The sequence below is a fragment of the Rhamphochromis longiceps genome, linkage group LG3 (genome assembly GCF_057381845.1).
Source record: "Rhamphochromis longiceps isolate RC_006_pf linkage group LG3, R_longiceps_female_GT1.1, whole genome shotgun sequence".
NCBI lineage: Eukaryota > Metazoa > Chordata > Actinopteri > Cichliformes > Cichlidae > Rhamphochromis > Rhamphochromis longiceps.
The window spans coordinates 12,843,344-12,864,519 of NC_140559.1; the positions used below are offsets into that span (position 1 = coordinate 12,843,344).

General features: G+C 41.1%; 1 protein-coding gene across 2 annotated transcripts in view; it reads left to right on the forward strand.

Moving 5' to 3' along the window:
* The first annotated feature begins 6,593 nt into the window (after positions 1-6,593).
* LOC146672981 (uncharacterized) overlaps positions 6,594-21,176 on the forward strand; it is a 43,612-nt gene continuing 29,029 nt past the window's right edge. Inside the window, exons 1-3 of one of the 2 annotated variants that reach the window (XM_085401481.1) lie at positions 6,594-6,822; positions 15,210-15,306; positions 15,595-15,768. In XM_085401481.1, the coding sequence (XP_085257607.1) occupies positions 6,594-6,822; positions 15,210-15,306; positions 15,595-15,768 (500 nt within the window). Of the gene's footprint in view, positions 6,823-15,209; positions 15,307-15,594; positions 15,769-16,394; positions 16,569-16,822; positions 16,997-21,176 lie in introns of those variants that run through there. The other variant, XM_085401480.1, reaches the window with a different exon arrangement.

Genomic DNA, 21,176 nt, shown 5'->3' on the forward strand with positions numbered 1-21,176 from the left:
GTGCTGAGTGTCAGTAACAGTCAGAGAGGAGGGACTCATTGAACGCAGCACATAAGATTTTCTATTAAAAGTAGAAAAACACAGAGAATACGTTTAGTCTGCATTAAATCTGTTGATTTAAGAATTAATGGATCTTTGTATCAAACTGGCAAGACCCCAGATACTATAATACCCAGCTTGATGAAAGCTTCATTATAATGAGTTGTGTCTTCAGTAACCTTTGATTTGACGTGAATTCTCCTGTCAGTGAGCAGCATCTCTAACAGGGCTTCTTCTTTTAAAGCTCACGCACAGCTTCATTCATTCGACTCAGCTCAGGCTGAAAACCCTGCAGCTGTTTCAAACACAGCAGAGTTTAGTGGATCTTTACTGGCTCACAGTCACCTTCACAGCTCATCTTGTAGACTGGACTTCAGGTGTTCAGTCAGAGTCAGGAAGTCTTTGTTCATGTGCTTGATTCAGTTTCTCAGACTCTTCATGTTGATGCTTTGATTCTCTGTGTTTACTCTCACTGAAAGCTTTACATGGATTCATGTCATCTTTAAATTAAAGCAGGCAAACTTAGAAGCAGGACAGCCTCAGTTAATGAGCACAGACTGCATTTATACTCAGATACATGTCAGGAGGAACAAACTGCAGGACCAGGTTTGATTCCCTGCAGTGACACTCCTGGAAGAAAATATTTGACCGCAGAAATCAAAGAATGATATGTTGTGTTTGTGGAGCAGAGCTGTGAATATTAGGAGTCAATATTACTACAAACAGAATAAATCCTAAACTTCAAACTGTGACAAAAATAAAAAAGTTAGTTTAGTGAATATTTAAAATATCTTCCCAGAACCTGATAAAGGTAATATTTTTTGCTATGAGACAAACTCCTGAACATCTGAAAACCGTCAGTGATGGTGAAGGATCACATTTGTGTAACTGTGAGAGGATTTTTATGAAATCAAGTATAATCAAGTGTGCCTTATAATCGAGTGTTCATATATTTTCACATAACCAAGCTTATTGTTAAGGAGAACATAATGCATTCCTTACTTCAGTGTCTGAGATGTTTGACAAGTCATGATATAAGATGTATTCTTTAACCCAGTGTGTGTGATGTCAGATAAGCATGATATACTTCTATGTTTTTATTTTTAGTTTGTGTGTAGAGGTCAGATAAGCTGAGATAATGTCTGAACTTTCCCCTTTCTGTTAAAAGAGGAAGTACTATGTAACCCATTTTGCCTTATAAATAAAGCAACCAGCCTGCGCTTGAGTGTGTGTGATTTTGCTGAGAGGCACACACCCATGCGCATGTCTTAAAACTCTCTGAGTCGGTCTGCAGTGTCTTATTTCTCTTACTTGTGAACAAATGTCTGCACCCCTGACAGTAACAGTCACAGAAAAAGAGGAAAATCCAAAGTCCACTCTTTAATCTGGGCGGAGTCACAGAAAGAAAAGTCAACAACTCCACACATGGAATAATAACTGCTGCTTAGCAACACATTCCTTTGACTGTGACCACAGGAATGAGCTGTTCTGCTGGAACTCCTTTCTGTACTGCAGGCTGATTCACAGAAGCAGATTTCCTCTCTGTAAACAGTGAAACAAGAGCTTGTTCGTGTGCTTGTAATAAACACTCCTACACAGTGCTGTGCAGACATGTTAAAGCTAAAAACAGGTGCATAGAACCAGGCTGAATAACAACAACCCACACTCATAAAGAATCTAATATGAATCCCACTATATCTATCATGGTCCCCCATTTTGATGCAGTGTTTTGAATTTTCATGCAATTTTGATAATTCTCTATTATTTTTGAGTTCACTTGTATTCTATGGTTCCTAGGTTATTCTGTCCAGTATGGTTTATTATATTTTCCCTTGTGTCTTTGCCCTCTGTATTTATTTAGTTGTGTGAGTCCTTGTGCCTGGTTTCCTCTCCTTGTGTTTTATTCCATCATGTTTCCCCAGCCTGTCATGTCTGTGCTCTACCTCATGTTCCCTCACTCGCTCTTGTCTTCCTCTCCTCCACTTAAACCATAAGAACCAAGTGGAGCTGTGATGAGCCGAGCTAAGTACTAATGGAAAAGGCGTAACAGAGACTGTGAAGATTTAAGGTGATAGGAAATATAAATAACTAAAACTTGAATCTTTACTGAAGCTCAGTATTCGACACAGAGTTCAAGTTCACTGCTGTAATAACTAATAACGATTAATGTAATAATAACTTTCATATTGGCCATATTATATTTACATTACCAAAGTGAGATGATTTTGGTCTCATGAACAACATAAGCTAATTGTTATTTACTAACTAATCTTAAATAACTGTTCAGTACATAAATGAAGCCCAATAATCAAGTTTTACAGTCCTGTGAAAATACATATAATTGCAATATTGACTTTGTGACAGTTTTATTTGTCATATGCTAACTTGCATAAAACTGAAGCTGATTGTAGTGGAAACACTTTAAAGTATTTGTATAGATGATAGCTGAGTTTGCATTTGCTTCATTTCATGTAAAGCTTGTATATAGACTTGAAGCTTTGAAGTTCTAAAAATGATTCATTAAATACATTTGCTGCTTTTAAAAGTCAAACTTTTCTACTGTCAGCTGGGATGATTTCAGTGAGCCTCCAAACATGACTGCTGCTTCATTTTCCACCTGTGTTTACGTCCAAAGCTTGACACATCTGTACACATCTGTATGTTTCAGCTTTGTCCTTCAGGCACAACATGGTTCATCTTAACTTCCTGCTTCTATCATGGTTAAAGCTGATTAATCCTCTGGACATCAAACACTGATGGTGTTATTGGAGCTGAGTGAAGTTTGATGGCTTTATTATCCAGGCTGTGACACATGGCAGCTGTCAGAGCAGAACACAGGAAGTCAGCGGCTGTGTTTGAATTCAGCCTCTGCTTCCTCTGAAGGTTGATGACATAACAGCGAGGCCACAAAGGCCGTCCAGACTCCCAGGCTCCCAGGCTCCCACAAACATGTCCTCCTTCTCCCTGGATTTGAAGGACAGGTGGGCCCACCCTATCCCAAGATGCATTGCAGCGTGGTGTTGGAACATATATTTGGGTCTAGAGATGGAGCAGCGCTCTCTCTGAGTCTTTGAGGCTGTTTTCTGTTTGAGTCTGGCTTCAGTCTAATTTAGCAGCTGTGACATCAGAGATTGTAGGGGAGGAACAGCCACACCCACAGCTGAGTTTCCCACCCAGAAACAGAGCGTGAACATCACCTCTGTCTGCGCTGTGTTGGTCACAAGCTTTGTTCTGGGCTTTTAAGTGGAGGCTGGAGCTTGTGAGTGATGGAAGCTGAGAGCTGTGTTTGCACATGCTCAGTGTGACAGGATGTTGGCTGCTGTGTTTGCACATGCTCAGTGTGACAGGATGTTGGCTGCTGTGAAAGCTGAATGCTCTCTGGTTAGAAGTGATGTCACACATTAGGATAACTGTGCTAGCTCTCTGTCAGAGTACCAGGTCCTCGCTTTGACCACATGACTCTCAGTACACAGCATGATGTGTGCGCTGTAAACAGGAAGCAGAGGAGCAGGTCTGAGGCTGAGACTGAGGTCCAGATGTTTCCACATGTTTCTGCTCTGCCGTGTGTTTGGTGATTATTTCAGGTATAGATTGTGGAATATGACCAGTCTGATGTCAGCCTGCTTCTATGACATCACCTCTCTGTGCTGCCCCCTGCTGGCTTTGATCATTACTGACTGAGTCCTTGCTGCCACTTTATTAGGTACAGCTTGCTAACATAGGCTCAGACCTGCTTTGCCTTCAGAGCTGAGCCTTAAATCTTCATGGCTCAGACTCAGCAAGGTACTGGAAACATCCCTCAGAGTCATGTGATCAGTGACGTCTGCTTCAGCACTGACAGATAGAAAAGTGCATCCACAAAAACAGGATATGTAATAATAATAATCAAATGCTGATTTTCAGCTTTTCAGACCTTTGTCTGGGTGCTAGTCCAGCTGTGTGTGTTTGTGATGACAGTGAATAAATGTCAGACTTAGTGTTAAAGTGTTAAGATGACATCAGCACTTTGACATGGATGGTAGTGAAAGCAGGAAGTGACAAATGTAGCACAGCAGCAGCGTTTAACACGTCTGAGCTGGAAACAGGAACATCATAGAACAGCTTCCACCTTCTTTTGCTCTGCTACAGTCTGGATGGATTTGCATTTAAAGATGCAAAGAGACTAAAATGGTTATGGTTATTAACCTCCACAGTGACAGGAAGTGTTTTTAAATGACTGAAACACTAAAATGATGCTAACGGCTGTCGTTAGGCTCACTGACAGCAGTGCTGATGTGTTCATGTCAAACACTGGCTCAGGTCAGACTCCTTCATCCTTCTCCAGCATGAGGCCGCCCTCAGACCGACAGGAGCTCTGACCTTTGACCTCTGACATCATGCACTTTGTGTTTTGACCTCGAGAGGGCGACAAATCAGCACAGACAGACATACTTAAATAGAAGACATGGGACATTGAAGCAGTTTAAACACGTCCATCCGTCCATGAACATGTAAGAAATCAAATACATTTTTGCTTCATGTCTAAAATATGTAGGAAATATTCTCGGTATAAAAGTTTCTGTCAAAGTGCAGCTGATCCACACAGATCCATTTCTGCTTTTGCTCAATTCTAATTTCCCTATAAATGCCTCTTCAGTGTTTGGTTCCTCATTAAAATTTCAATTCTCTTTCCTGACCTGAAATTATCGTGTTTGTCTGAAGCTCCACGTCAAGGTAATGCTTTCCTGGCTAACATCAGCTGTATGCAGCTTAGTTCCAGCACAAAAAGCACAAATTTGCCATTCCATAGTTCACGGCGACGGACTCACAGCTGGACCAACGAGGCTGCTGTCTTCCGTCTTTTAGCACATGTGAGTATAAATCTGGAATAAGAGCAGCAGCAGGGCTCTTTTTGAATTAATCTTTACACTCAGACATTAGAGGCACTTCGTTCTTTAAAGGTTTGAGATCCTTGAATTTTCTTCTCTGTTCTCTTTAAGTTTGTCTGCTCCATTTGAACATTTCCCCATTTTCTGCTCTGCACTTTAATAGCTGAACTTGTTATAAAATTAAAATACAACTTCTATATTTATGTCCTGAACATGCTGTTAAATCAGACGTTGTCCCTAATGTTTACATTTTAATGAAAACACTTCTGAATCTGACAGAAGCAATTTTATTTTAGAATCTTCCACCACAGCAGACTTTTAGGGATTTTTTTTAATTGCTTCCACTTTTCTTTACTTGTAATAATTGTAATAAATCGTAATCTCGTCCCCACCACTCATGAAACTAAAGGATTTAATCCATACTGTTCGTTTAAGGCAGCTGACTTGGTACAAAATTATAACAACAATGGTGACCAAGCATTTCAGCATGTTTAGCAACTGCAACTGTTACTTTTCTCACCAAAGAAACAGCTCCAAGTCTCCAGATCTAGCAAGCTAACCGAACGAGCATCATGTTTGTCTAATAAGATCGCAAAATAACGCTTGGTAAACAAAACTGAATAATTAACCAAAACAAGTTATGTCAAAGCATTCAACAAGTCAATAACTTAATTTTAGTGTCATGGCTACTGGATGGACTCACGTGCAGACAGAGTTCTTTGCAATCAAAAGAAGACAGTTTATTTACAACAGGGAACAACTCAGTGCTACATATATGTGCAGTGAGTTGGAAGGGGCTCCAGAGAGAGGGCGTAATCCACACACACGCTTCCTCTTCAGCACAGTCACCACCATATCAGCCTATTAGAGCACTTCGCTTTTACACTGCAGGCCTACTTGTTGTTCCTAGAGTATTTAAAAGTAGAATGGGAGGCAGAGCCTTCAGTTTTCAGGCCCCTCTTCTGTGGAACCAGCTTCCAGTTTGGATTCAGGAGACAGACACTATCTCTACTTTTAAGATTAGGCTTCAAACTTTCCTTTTTGCTAAAGCATATAGTTAGGGCTGGACCAGGTGACCCTGAATCCTCCCTTTAGTTATGCTGCAATAGGTGTAGGCTGCTGACTGTTTCTTTTTCACTCACTAAATCTATTAAGTCTTTATTTTATCTAATGTTACGATAACCAAAAAATCTGTTTTCATATGTAAAGTTATGATGGGTCTGTTCCATCTGGCCTAACCAGAAGTCACCAGATTCCAATGGTAAATGCACTAGTTCTTATATAGCGCTTTTCTGAGCACTCAAAGCGTGTTATATAACTTGTGCCCATTGACACAAGCACATTTTTCTTAGTGCTTTCTGACTAACATTCACACTCCGATGGATGCATCGGAAAGCAATTTGGGGTTAGTATCTTGCCCAAGGATCTCATGTTGATAGGGTTTTTCAGTGTTTTGTGAAATCATTGACAAGACCTGAAATGTAACAGATTTTCTTTTATATGCAAAAGTACTGTAACCGCAGTTTGTGGAACAAGCACCCCCCTATTCACTGTAGTCCTAAACAACCACACATACATAACCTTCTCAAAAAAGTAAGAAATATTACATATTTCTTTGTAAATGTACATTAGTAAAAGATTACATTGTCTCTGCATTGATGTTTTTAATGTGTCTATAGATGCAATATGGAACGGTCTGTACATGAGCAGCTGTTGTATATGCTGCAGAATCTGGGAGAAGAGGAGCTGAAACATTTCCACTGGTACCTACAGAATGTACCTGTAGGTGATTTCACTACCATTCGGAAGTGCCATCTGGAGAAAGCAAACAGACTGGAAACTATAGATTTGATGGTGCAGACATATACTACTGACCATGTGATAGAATTGGCGACATCCATTTTAGAGATGATGAGTCAAGGTCAGTCTGAGAAAAGAGACACTCAACACAGTAATGCAATATGCAGGCACAACATTATACTGAGTTTCTCGGAGGAACCCACTCAAGGTATTAATAAATTACTATCTAATCTAATTAATAAATCACTTTTAAGAGGCCATGATTCAAAATGTTCTTTCATCCAACAGGAAATCCCTCAGTTCAGGCACCTTCATTACTTTCATCAGAAGGTAAGAGTTAAATACTCTTAGGAAATGTTTTTAATGCAAAAACGTTTTGCTTGTTTTCGTGTGGTGTCTCCGTCGTCCCAGTATGTATTTTTTATTTTGCAAGGTCAGCTTCTCTCTGAGAGTCAGCATCAGCTAAAATTAAGCTACACCAACACCCTTAGTGCAAAAACCTGCACAAAGGGTGTTGGTGTAGTTTCACTGCACCACTGAGCATGAGATACAAGCACAACCAATAAGAATTGCCTTTCTCAACCAGTTTTTACATTATAATTTTACTTTGGTGTGTCAGTTTTGTGTTTTATACTGGTTATTCTGTCTCTTGTCCTGTATGTATTGTGTTCAGTTTTGTTTCCCAAGTTGCTAACTTGAGTCACCGGTGTCTGGTTTTTCTTTGCCATGTTTGGTTACTTGTTAGCTGTGTTAGCTGGGTAAGCTGTGTTTTAAGTTTGACTTATGCCTGCTGAGACCTGCATTTGGTTACTCACTCCACTACCAAACAACATTTCCCTCCACAAGATCAGATTGCTGCCACTCTTGATCAACCAGCGCTTTGTTAATTCTGACAGTATTACTTGCTGGTGTTGATTTAATCCGGGTGTCATTAAATGGTAAATGGCCTGTATTTGTATAGCGCTTTTCTAGTCCCTAAGGACCCCAAAGCGCTTTACACAACCAGTCATCCACCCATTCACACACTGGTGATGGCAAGCTACATTGTAGCCATAGCCACCCTGGGGCGCACTGACAGAGGTGAGGCTGCCGGACACTGGCCCTCTGACCACCACCAGTAGGCAACGGGTGAAGTGTCTTGCCCAAAGACACAACGACCGAGACTGTCCAAGCCAGGGCTCGAACCAGCAACCTTCCGATTACAAGGCGAACTCCCAACTCTTGAGCCACGATCGCCCATTACTGTCAATGTAAATTTTTTACCTAATTTATGGTTATCCTGAGCCAACATTTTCAGATTTACTTAAATGTCACCTCCTCTGGCCTCGGGAATACAACTGACTAACTGAGGTGTGACTAACTGAGCAGAAAAGTGTTGGTGTCACTTGCTGCTGTCATACTGCCAGTCTTTCAATTAAGAACTAAGCTAATACCATGTTAAGCTAGCAAATTCCTGTAGATACAGTAAATATATATATATATACATATATATATATATATATATATATATATATATATATATATATATACACACACACATATATATATATATATATATATATATATATATATATATATATATATATATATATATATATATATATATATATATAAAAACACCCAGCACGCCCCTGCGGGTGGTTTATCCTTCAAGCTTGGGTCCTCTGCCAGAGGCCTGGGAGCTTGAGGGTCCTGCGCAGTATCTTAGCTGTTCCCAGGACTGCGCTCTTCTGGACAGAGATCTCCGATGTTATTCCCGGGATCTGCTGGAGCCACTCGCCTAGCTTGGGAGTCACCGCACCTAGTGCTCCGATTACCACGGGGACCACCGTTACCTTCACCCTCCACATCCTCTCGAGCTCTTCTCTGAGCCCTTGGTATTTCTCCAGCTTCTCGTGTTCCTTCTTCCTGATATTGCTGTCATTCGGAACCGCTACATCGATCACTACGGCCGTCTTCTTCTGTTTGTCTACCACCACTATGTCCGGTTGGTTAGCCACCACCATTTTGTCCGTCTGTATCTGGAAGTCCCACAGGATCTTAGCTCGGTCATTCTCCACCACCCTTGGGGGCATCTCCCATTTTGACCTCGTGACTTCCAGGTTATACACAGATGTTCCTGTACACTATGCCGGCCACCTGGTTATGGCGTTCCATGTATGCCTTGCCTGCTAGCATCTTGCACCCTGCTGTTATGTGCTGGATTGTCTCTGGGGCATCTTTACGCAGCCTGCACCTGGGGTCTTGCCTGGTGTGATAGACCCCAGCCTCTATGGATCTTGTACTCAGAGCTTGTTCTTGTGCTGCCATGATTAGTGCCTCTGTGCTGTCTTTCAGTCCAGCTTTGTCCAGCCACTGGTAGGATATCCAGTGGCTATATGTATGTGTATGTATATATATATATATATATATATATATATATCGGCTAAGATGAACAGGCACATGGGTCAATACATGAGCGGGACACAGAAAGGAATTGGCAAGAATACCAGAGGCGCAAAACACCAGCTACTGGTAGACAGAACAATCAGCCGAGACTGCAAGACCAGACTGACCAACCTGTGCACTGCCTGGATTGATTACAAGAAGGCCTATGACTCAATGCCCCACAGCTGGATACTGGAATGCCTAGAATTGTACAAGATCAATGGGACCCTAAGAACCTTCATCAGGAACTCAATGGGGATGTGGCGTACAACACTAGAGACCAACTCCAAGCCCATAGCACAAGTCACCATCAAGTGCGGGATCTACCAGGGAGATGCTCTGTCCCCACTGCTGTTCTGCATAGGCCTGAACCCCCTCAGTGAGATCATTAACAAGACTGGCTACGGATACCGACTACGGAACGGAGCAGTTGTCAGCCACCTCCTGTACATGGATGACATCAAGCTGTATGCCAAGAGTGAACGAGACATCGATTCACTGATCCACACTACCAGGCTATACAGCAATGACATTGGAATGTCGTTCGGACTGGAGAAGTGTAGTCGGATGGTATCAAAGAGAGGGAAGGTAGTCAGAACTGAGGGGATTGAACTACCAAAAGGCAACATTGCAGACATAGAGGACAGTTACAAGTACCTGGGGATCCCACAGGCGAATGGGAACCATGAAGAGGCCGCTAGAAAAGCTGCAACCACCAAGTACCTGCAGAGGGTCAGGCAAGTCCTGAGGAGTCAGCTGAATGGTAAGAACAAGATCCGGGCCATCAACACGTACGCCCTGCCCGTGCTCAGGTACCCTGCTGGGGTAATAGGCTGGCCAAAGGAGGAGATAGAAGCCACTGACATAAAGACAAGAAAGCTCCTTACCATGCATGGAGGGTTTCACCCCAAGTCCAGCACCCTGAGGCTGTACGCTAAGCGGAAGGAAGGGGGCCGGGGACTGGTGAGTGTCAGCACCACAGTCCAGGATGAGACAACGAACATCCAAGAATACATTGGGAAGATGGCCCCAACTGACCGAGTGCTCAGTGAATACCTCAGGCAACAGAAACCCAAGAAAGAGGAGGGAGACGAGGAACCATCATGGAAGGACAGGCCCTTGCACGGTATGTACCACCGGCAGATAGAGGAGGTGGCTGATATCCAGAAATCCTACCAGTGGCTGGACAAAGCTGGACTGAAAGACAGCACTGAGGCACTAATCATGGCAGCACAAGAACAAGCTCTGAGCACAAGATCCATAGAGGCTGGGGTCTATCACACCAGGCAAGACCCCAGGTGCAGGCTGTGTAAAGATGCCCCAGAGACAATCCAGCACATAACAGCAGGGTGCAAGATGCTAGCAGGCAAGGCATACATGGAACGCCATAACCAAGTGGCCGGCATAGTGTACAGGAACATCTGTGCCGAGTATAACCTGGAAGTCCCGAGGTCAAAATGGGAGATGCCCCCAAGGGTGGTGGAGAATGACCGAGCTAAGATCCTGTGGGACTTCCAGATACAGACGGACAAAATGGTGGTGGCTAACCAACCGGACATAGTGGTGGTAGACAAACAGAAGAAGACGGCCGTAGTGATCGATGTAGCTGTTCCGAATGACAGCAATATCAGGAAGAAGGAACACGAGAAGCTGGAGAAATACCAAGGGCTCAGAGAAGAGCTCGAGAGGATGTGGAGGGTGAAGGTAACGGTGGTCCCCGTGGTAATCGGAGCACTAGGTGCGGTGACTCCCAAGCTAGGCGAGTGGCTCCAGCAGATCCCGGGAACAACATCGGAGATCTCTGTCCAGAAGAGCGCAGTCCTGGGAACAGCTAAGATACTGCGCAGGACCCTCAAGCTCCCAGGCCTCTGGTAGAGGACCCGAGCTTGAAGGATAAACCGCCCGCATGGGCGTGCTGGGTGTTTTTTTATATATATATATATATATATATATATATATATATATATATATATATATATATATATATATATATATATATATATATATATATATACATATATATGATGAATAGGATGACGGACCTATGGATTCTTCGATACCCAACATCCACAATGACGGCGAAACAACTAGTAGCTCAGTGTTCCAACATTCGAAAGAAGGGACTGCTCTCACAGCTAGAGATTGACGAGGTACAACACAAATGCTACGGCAAGGAGGGGTCAGGACGCCAGGTCAGGGGGGAGATATCATCACCCCCACCCGAGATTGGGTACATAGCCCCAAGTGCGATAGGAGAAGGATCGTTGAGTGCGAGAGGAACTGACCTGAAAAATAGGATCATGGCCAAGCTTGAAACCTGGATCCCCCGTAGCCGGTTACCAAGATTACGTGAAGTACCCTCAGAAGGTCTGCTAGATGATGTTAATGCAGCACTACGGACAATACCTACAACCACGATTACCGACACTAACAAGCTGATCTACAATACGGCAGCAGTGATCAGTGAGATGCTTGGCTACAAGTTGAACAGCCACAAGGGGCAGTACCCTCCATGGAGAAGGAGGCTAGAATGTATATATATATATACACTCAACAAAAATATAAACGCAACACCTTTGTTACTGCTCCCATTCCCCATGGGATGGACGTAGAGACCTAAAATTCATTCCAGATACACAATATAACCATCCCTCCCAAACAGTGGTCACAAATCAGTCCAAATGTGTGGTAGTGGGCACATCTGCCATATTGAGATAATCCATCCCACCTCACAGGTGTGCCACATCAGGATGCTGATCTGACATCATGAGTAGTGCACAGGTGTACCTCAGACTGCCCACAACAAAAGGCCACCCTGGAATGTGCAGTTTTGTCTCACAGCAAAATGCCACAGATGCCACAAGCAATGAGGGAGCGTGCAACTGGCATGCTGACAGCAGGAATGTCAACCAGATCTGTCGCCCGTGCATTGAATGTTCATTTCTCAACCATAAGCCGTCTCCACAGGCGTTTCAGAGAATATGGCAGCACATCCAACCGGCCTCACAACCGCAGACCTCGTGTAACCACACCAGCCCAGGACCTCCACATCCAGCAGGTTCACCTCCAAGATCGTCTGAGACCAGCCACCCAGACAGCTGCTGGAACAATTGGTTTGCACAACCAAACAATTTCTGCAAAAACTGTCAGAAACCGTCTCAGGGACGCTCAACTGCATGCCCGTCGTCCTCATCGGGGTCTTGACCTGACTCCAGCTCGTCGCCGTAACAGACTTGTGTGGGCAAATGCTCACATTCGATGGCGTCTGGCACGTTGGAGAGGTGTGCGCTTCACGGATGAATCATGGTTCACATTGTTCAGGGCAGATGGCAGCTTAGAATGTCCCAGTTCTTGCATGGCCAGCATACTCACCGGACATGTCACCCATTGAGCATGTTTGGGATGTGCTTGACCGGCGTATACGACAGTGTGTACCAGTTCCCACGAATATCCAACAACCTCGCACAGCCATTGAAGTGGAGTGGACCAACATTCCACAGGCCACAATTGACAATCTGATAGACTCCATGCGACGATGTGTTGCACTGCATGAGGCAAATGGTGGTCACACCAGATACTGACCGGTTCTGGGTCCCCAGACCCCCAATAGCGCAAAAAACTGCACATTCCAGGGTGGCCTTTTGTTGTGGGCAGTCTGAGGTACACCTGTGCACTACTCATGATGTCAGATCAGCATCCTGATGTGGCACACCTGTGAGGTGGGATGGATTATCTCAATATGGCAGATGTGCCCACTACCACACATTTGGACTGATTTGTGACCACTGTTTGGGAGGGATGGTTATATTGTGTATCTGGAATGAATTTTAGGTCTCTACGTCCATCCCATAGGGAATGGGAGCAGTAACAAAGGTGTTGCGTTTATATTTTTGTTGAGTGTATATATATATATATATATATATATATATATATATATATATATATATATATATATATGTGTGTATATATATATATATGTATATATATATATACATATATATATATATATGTATATACATTCTAGCCTATATATATGTATATGTATGTATGTATGTATGTATGTATGTATGTATATATATATATATATATATATATATATATATATATATATATATATATGTATGTATGTATATGTATGTATGTATATATATATATATATATATATATATATATATATATATATATATATATATATATATGTATGTATATATATATATATATATATATATATATATATATATATATATATATATGTGTGTATGTATATGTATGTATATATGTGTGTATGTATATGTATGTATATATGTGTATGTATATATAGTCCGTTTATAACAAATAGACAATACCATGTTAGCCTGTCGATTTTTTCAGAGACTCTTCAAAAATGTCAACCCCAACTCAAGGCTAATCTACGGAATGTGTACCAGTGTGTGTTTGAGGGGATTGCTAAAGCAGGAGACCCAACTCTTCTGAATCAGATCTACACAGAGCTCTACATCACAGAGGGAGGGACTACAGAGGTCAATAATGAACATGAGGTCAGACAGATTGAAAGTGCGTACAGGAAACCAGACAGACCAGAAACAACAATCAGACAAGAAGACATCTTTAAAGCCTCACCTGGAAGAAAAAGAACAATCAGAAGAGTCCTGACAAAAGGTGTGGCTGGCATTGGGAAAACATTCTTAACACAAAAATACACCCTGGACTGGGCTGAAGACAAAGCCAACCAGGAAATCCAGTTAATATTTCCATTCAGTTTCAGAGAGCTGAATGTGCTGAAAGAGGAAAAGTTCAGCTTGGTGGAACTTGTTCATCACTTCTTTACTGAAACCAAAGAAGCAGGAATCTTCAGCTTTGAAGACTTCCAGGTTGTGTTCATCTTTGATGGTCTGGATGAGTGTCGACTTCCTCTGGACTTCCACAAAACTACAATCCTAACTGACCCTAGAAAATCCACTTCAGTGGATGTGCTGCTGATAAACCTCATCAGGGGGAAACTGCTTCCCTCTGCTCGCCTCTGGATAACCACACGACCTGCAGCAGCTAATCAAATCCCTCCTGGGTGTGTTGGCAGAGTGACAGAGATCAGAGGGTTCACTGACTCACAGAAGGAGGAGTACTTCAGGAAGAGATTCAGAGATGAGGAGCAGGCCAGCAGGATCATCTCCCACATCAAGACATCACGAAGCCTCCACATCATGTGCCACATCCCAGTCTTCTGCTGGATCACTGCTACAGTTCTGGAGGATGCGCTGCAAATCAGAGAGGGAGGCCAGCTGCCCAGGACCCTAACTGAGATGTATACCCACTTCCTGGTGGTGCAGGCCAAAGTGAAGAATGTCAAGTATGATGGGGGAGCTGAGACAGATCCACACTGGAGTCCAGAGAGCAGGAAGATGATTGAATCTCTGGGAAAACTGGCTTTTGATCAGCTGCAGAAAGGAAACCTGATCTTCTATGAATCAGACCTGACAGAGTGTGGTATCGCTAACAGAGAAGCCTCAATGTACTCAGGAGTGTTCACACAGATCTTGAAAGAGGAGAGAGGACTGTATCAGAACAAAGTGTTCTGTTTCATCCATCTGAGTGTTCAGGAGTTTCTGGCTGCTCTTTATGTCAACCTAACCTTCATTAACTCTGGCATCAACCTGGTAGAAGACAAACAAACAGCATCCAAGTGGTCTAAATTATTTAGGGAGAAAAATAATTCAAAATATCTCCACAGGAGTGCTGTGGATAAGGCCTTAGAGAGTCCAAATGGGCACCTGGACCTCTTCCTTCGCTTCCTCCTGGGTCTTTCCGTGCAGGCCAATAAATCTCTCCTACGAGACCTTATGACATGGACGGGATGTTGCTCACGGAACAATCAGAAAACAGTCAAGTATATCAAGAAGAAGATCAAAAATAATCTGTCCTTAGAAAAAAGCATCAATCTGTTCCACTGCCTGAATGAACTGAATGATTGTTCTCTAATTGAGGAGATCCAACAGTCCCTGAGATCAGGAAATCTCTCCACAGATAAACTGTCTCCTTCTCAGTGGTCAGCTCTGGTCTTCATCTTACTGTCATCAGAAAAAGATTTGGATGTGTTTGACCTGAAGAAATACTCTGCTTCAGAGGAGACTCTTCTGAGGCTGCTGCCAGTGGTCAAAGCCTCGAACAAAGCTCTGTAAGTAAATATCTGCTCATATGTTTACTTTTTAAAAATATAATTCTGTGAATCTCTAAAGCATGGTCATGTCATACAAGATGCCCTTCAGACAAAGGTGTATGTCAGGTTAAGGCTGGATTGTACTCCAGTGTTGTAAAATACCTTTTTTTTTACATTTAGTTTGATGGTAGAAGAAGGTAGCACATGGTGTGGTTTCTGCAAACAGGAGCAGGGAAAAACAATACAAATCAAATGAAGACTAAAAGGGAAGACTGTGTGTTTTTGTTCTTTTTCATAAATTTTCAGACTAAGTAGCTGTAACCTCTCAGAGAGAAGCTGCGAAGCTCTGTCCTCAGTTCTCAGCTCCCAGTCTTGTAATCTGAGAGAGGTGGACCTGAGCAACAACAACTTGCAGGATTCAGGAGTTAAGCTTCTGTGTGGTGGAATGAAGAGTCCTCACGTTAAGCTGGAAAGCCTCCGGTCAGATCAAGTGATAAAATGTTTTTTCTTTTCTTTTCAAATGACAGTACAAACCAAAAAGAATTGAAGCTAATTAGGTGACTTGTTTAACATTAAGCAATGGGATTTTAATCAATGATGAAATATTCAAAACAAATATTGTGTTTGTCCATGGACTTACTTTAAAACCAATGTATCTGTCTTTCTTACTCACCATTTTCAGACTGAGTGGTTGTGACCTCTCTGAGAAAAGCTGTGAAACTTTGTACACAGTTATCGACTGCCAGCCGCCTAGTCTGAAAGAGCTAGACCTGAGCAACAATGACTTGCAGGATTCAGGAGTGAAAATTATGTTTGCTAGATTGAAGAGTCAACATTGTACACTGGTAAAACTCAGGTGAGATTAAGGGATACTCTGTGTTAAATTATATTTTCCATATTTTGGATATCCGTATTTTGGGGATTTCAATTGACATCAAAGCAACTTATTTTTTTGTTTGTTATTTACTTATTCCAAATGACTATAAAGATGTAATAATTCCATCCAGTCAACCTGGGTGGACTAACTAAATAATGAGTAACTCCTCACTGCATCTAGAAAAAAAACATTAACACCAGCCTTGTCTCCTTTTTCATAATTATTTCAGTATAAGTGGCTGTAACCTCTCAGAGAAAAGCTGTGAAGCTCTGTCCTCAGTTCTCAGAAAACAGTTGTCTAATCTGAGTGAGCTGGACCTGAGTAACAACAACCTGCGGGATTCTGGCGTGAAACTTCTTTCTACTGGAATGAAGAGCCAACACTGCAAACTAGAAAAACTCTGGTCAGCTAACAATCAAGTTTAATTTTAGCCAACTAGACAAACATCAATCATATGTTGTTATGTTTTATATTCTGACCACTTCAGTCCAAGTCACAGTAATTTGCAATATTTGTACCCTTTTCCACACAGAGTAATCATGACTAATACCCATCTTGGAACAACATAAAATAACATGCACACTAGCAACTCCTCACTGTACAAAAATGTATTTGAGCACTTTGATAGACTTTGTATTTTTGTTCATAATTATTCAGGCTGAGTGGCTGTAACATCTTAGAGAGAAGCTGTGATGCTCTGTCCTCAGTTCTCGGCTTCCAGAACTCCACTCTGATGGAATTGGACCTGAGTAACAATGACTTGAAGGATTTAGGAGCAAAGCCTTTGTTGGCTGGACTAGAGAGGCCAGACTGTGCACTGCAAACTGTCAGGTGAGGTCAAGTGATATTTTTTTTCTTCTGATAGCTGATAAAAATACCAAATAAGAAGGCTAATTTAGTGCTTCATCTGTGTGTGAGTTCTTTAAAATATAAATAAAATTAGCAAAATCAAGACTTTCAACTCACATAAGAAAATATTTCACTCATGACAGAACTTAAATAACAGAACAGATGTTTAAAGTAAGATATTTACAATTTTCTGCACAAAATGAGCTAATTTTCAATTGTGATGCTTGCTGCAGGTCTCAAATTGCTGGGACAAACACCATGTTTACCATGGTGTTGCAGCTCCTCTTCTTTCCAAAACAGTTTGAAGACGACTGGGCATCAAGGTTGTGGTGTTTTGGTGTTCAAGTTCTGTCCAATTATTTGCCTGACTCTGATGCAAAGAGGTTGTGGTCATTTTTTTTTATTTTAAAAAATTATTCTTTATTGCTTTTCCATCAACCATAAAAAGAAAAAAAAACAAACAAAAAAAACCAAAACTGAATATGTAATAATAATTTCTATACATCGTAAATAATTAATGTTAGGAGGACATAAGGATATATTATATATACTCTCCCATGAAAATCATACATATAATAATTCAGAAAAATGTATACAACCCAAGATAACCCCAACAACGACAAGAAATAAATAAATAAATAAAATTTAAAAAAAGGGTTTACAGATGGTGCTCCAGAGAGAAGAAAATCAAGCAGGTACAACATATTGAGACATTAGGTTTAAGTGCTTTGTTCCAGGGTTTCGGGCTGGAGTTTAATCCAAGAATATCATGTTAGTTAGAGAGGCGTCCAGATTAGTCGTTGTAATGGTAAACTGCATCCTCTTCAGTTTCCAATCCATTTAATTTCACATCCCTTCTCCTGTCCTTCTATTTAGTAGATCAGCATTCGCAGGTTCCCCAGGTTTTCTTTAGCAGCTACGGCGCTGCTTCTCCATACAGGTTAAATGGATAGAATCATCAGTTCTATACATTGTCAATCATTTCCTCACCTTCCAAAAATAACAAATAATTTCCCCACATTTTTTTAAAGGAAGCATGTTTACCCTTTATCATAGATGTAAGTTTCTCCAGAGCAAGGGATTTTGACAGTGTCGATAACCAAGTTCTCAAGTGTGGTCTGCTAGTGGATCTCCATGATTTGGCTATACTGTATTTCGCCTGTAATAGGCAGAAGGTTGTGGTTTTTTGGTTAGTTTTGCTCAGCTGAATTTCAGCAGGGAAAATTCCTAGGATGCATATTTTAGGACATGGATCCAATTTGACACTTGTAATATGTGCAATTATTTCTAAAACTTCTTTCCAAAACTTTTGAATTTCTGAGCAGTTCCACAGGCAGTGTATCAGTGTGCCTTTTTCCCCACATTTAACACATATGTCCGGAGTTTTGGGATCAAATTTATTTAGTAATGTTGGGGTAATATATGTTCTCATTAACCATTTGTATTGGATTAGTTTAAATTGAGTGTTTATAGATTGTGTTTGGGCTTTCAAACAAGCTTTTTGCCATTCCTCTATAGTTATACTACACTCTAAGTCTTGACACCATGCACGTCTTTCTTTTTCTGAGGATATTTGGGAGCCGTCTCTAAGGTTATTGTAGAAGCGAGAAATTAAACCCTTCTTCAGCCGATGGTTTATTGCTATATCTTCTAATGAGTTTAGCGTGGGCAATGTTAGAGATTTTTGAGTTTTTGAAATGAAGCTTCTGATTTGAAGAAATTTAAAGAAATGTTTGGTTGGAATGTCAAATTTCTGTGTCAAGCCCTTGAAACATATTAAGGTGTCCTTGTCAAATAGATCTGCGACTTTGTACAGGCCTCTGTCTGCCCATAGTTTAAAACCCAAATCTTTCCAACCGGGTTTAAAGGCCTTATTGCCCCAGATAGGTGAAAATTGGGATAGTACTGGTATTTCATTTTTAAACTTGAGTGTTTCAAACCACACACGAATGGTATTTTTAACAAAGAGGTTTGATGTATCTTTCATCAGATCTTTATATTTTGCAGAGTACAAATAAGTGCTGAGTGGTAAGGGGGTAGTACTTGACCTTTCTAAATTTACCCAGGGTAAGGTAGTTGTTGAAAACCAGCATGAGGCGGCAGAGAGTTGGGCAGCCCAGTAGTACCATTTGAGGTTTGGAACACAGAGACCTCCTCTATCATACGGGAGATATAGTAGCGAGAGACGCAGTCTAGCTCGTCTGTTATTCCAAATGAATTTACTGAATATTGTTTTTGCCTTTGTGAAAAAGTCATCTGGAGGGCTGAGAGGAATGACTCGAAAGAGGTATAGAAATTTTGGAAGAATGTTCATTTTGAGAATATTTACGCGTCTAATCATCGAGATTGGTAGTGTAGACCATCTGTTGATTAAGCCAGTAACAGATTTGATAATAGGAGAGTAATTTGCGTTTATCAAATCGTTAATTTTTGGAGTAATTTTTATACCTAGGTAGGAAAGACTGTCTCTGGCGATTTGAAACGTTGTTTGAATAGGTGGTTTAATTCTTTCAGAGTGATTAAAAAAGAGGATGGCCGATTTGGATTCATTAATTTTATAACCGGAGATAAGTTAATTGTTTTAAGTAGCTGAGGAATTGAACTCTTTAATTTAGACAGCATTAAAATAATATCATCCGCGAATAATCCAATTTTGGACTCAATATTATTTGTTCTAATGCCAGAGATGTTTTGATTGTTCCTTATCGCAATAGCCAATGGTTCTATTGCTAGGACGAAAAGAAGAGGCGAAAGGGGACAGCCTTGACGTGTACCTCTACCTAGATAGAATGGTCTAGATATAATATTGTTGGTTCTAACTGAGGCTACAGGTTTATTATATAATATTTTAACCCAGGTCATAAAGTAATTGCCAAAGCCGAATTGAGATAGTACCTCATAGAGATAGTTATGTTCGACCCTATCGAAAGCTTTTTCTGCGTCTAAGGAAAGCAGAGCCATATCTAGTTGTTCTGAGTTTGTGTAAAGTACATTTAGTACTCTGCGAATCCCATGCTGTGTTTGTCGGCCTTTTACAAACCCATTTTGGTCATTATCAACAAGAAGATGGAGGTACCGTTCAAGTCTGTTTGCCAATACTTTGCTTATTATCTTGGTGTCCGAGTTTATTAGTGAGATTGGTCTATAAGATTCACATTTTGTAGGCGGTTTCCCAGGTTTAGGGAATACCGATATAAGTGCATTACGCAAGGAGGGGGGAAGTTCTTTTGAATCATAGCTTTCCACCAGCATATCATATAGAGGAAATATTAATTTGTCTTTAAATATTTTGAAAAGGTCTAGTGGAATTCCATCTGGGCTGGGAGTTTTTCCCATTTTTAATTTATCAATTGCAGTGGAGAGTTCATTCATCGATAACCGAGAGTCTAATTCGCATCGAGCTTCTTCAGAAAGTGAAGGAGTACTTATTGATTCAAAGAAGGATTCTAGTGATTCTCGAGTCGTGTCTCCTGTTGAAGTATATAGTTGTGAATAATAGTGTTCAAAGAGTTAATTTATTCTATGAGGATCTGTGGTATTTTCGTCTGCAGTTCTAATTTCATTTATTGTTTGTTCGTTCAATAGCGTTTTTATGCGCCATGCCAAAAGTTTTCTGCCTTTTCCCCTTGGTCGTAGTAGGTCTGTTTCAGTCTAAATAATCCTGCTGAGGCTTTCTCGGTAGTTAATTTATCGTATTTTGCTCTTAATCTTAAAAGTTTTTGTTGGTTTTCTTTAGAGTCATTCAGGTTTATCTCAAGTTCCACTTCTTTTATTTGGCCTTCAAGGTCCAGCATCTCAGTATAATTTTTATTTGCTTTGTTTTTAGTGTAGCTCATCATCTGTCCACGAATAAAAACCTTAAAAGCTTCCCATCTTATTGAGGCTGTAGTTTCAGATTTGTTAAAGTAGAAATAGTCATCAATATTTTTGCCTACATATTCCAAAATTTTTTGATTGTGTAGCCAGTGTGGTCTTAAACGCCAAATAGGGTTACGTCTAAAAGCTGTTGTCACTGAGAAGTTAAGCGTGGTCATTGAGTGGTCAGATATAAGCACACTTTTATATGAACAGCTGTTAATTCTGGAGATGAGAAAGTTTGAAATAAGATAATAATCTATGCGACTGCGGCTGTTATGACTGGCTGAGTGACAAGAATATTCTC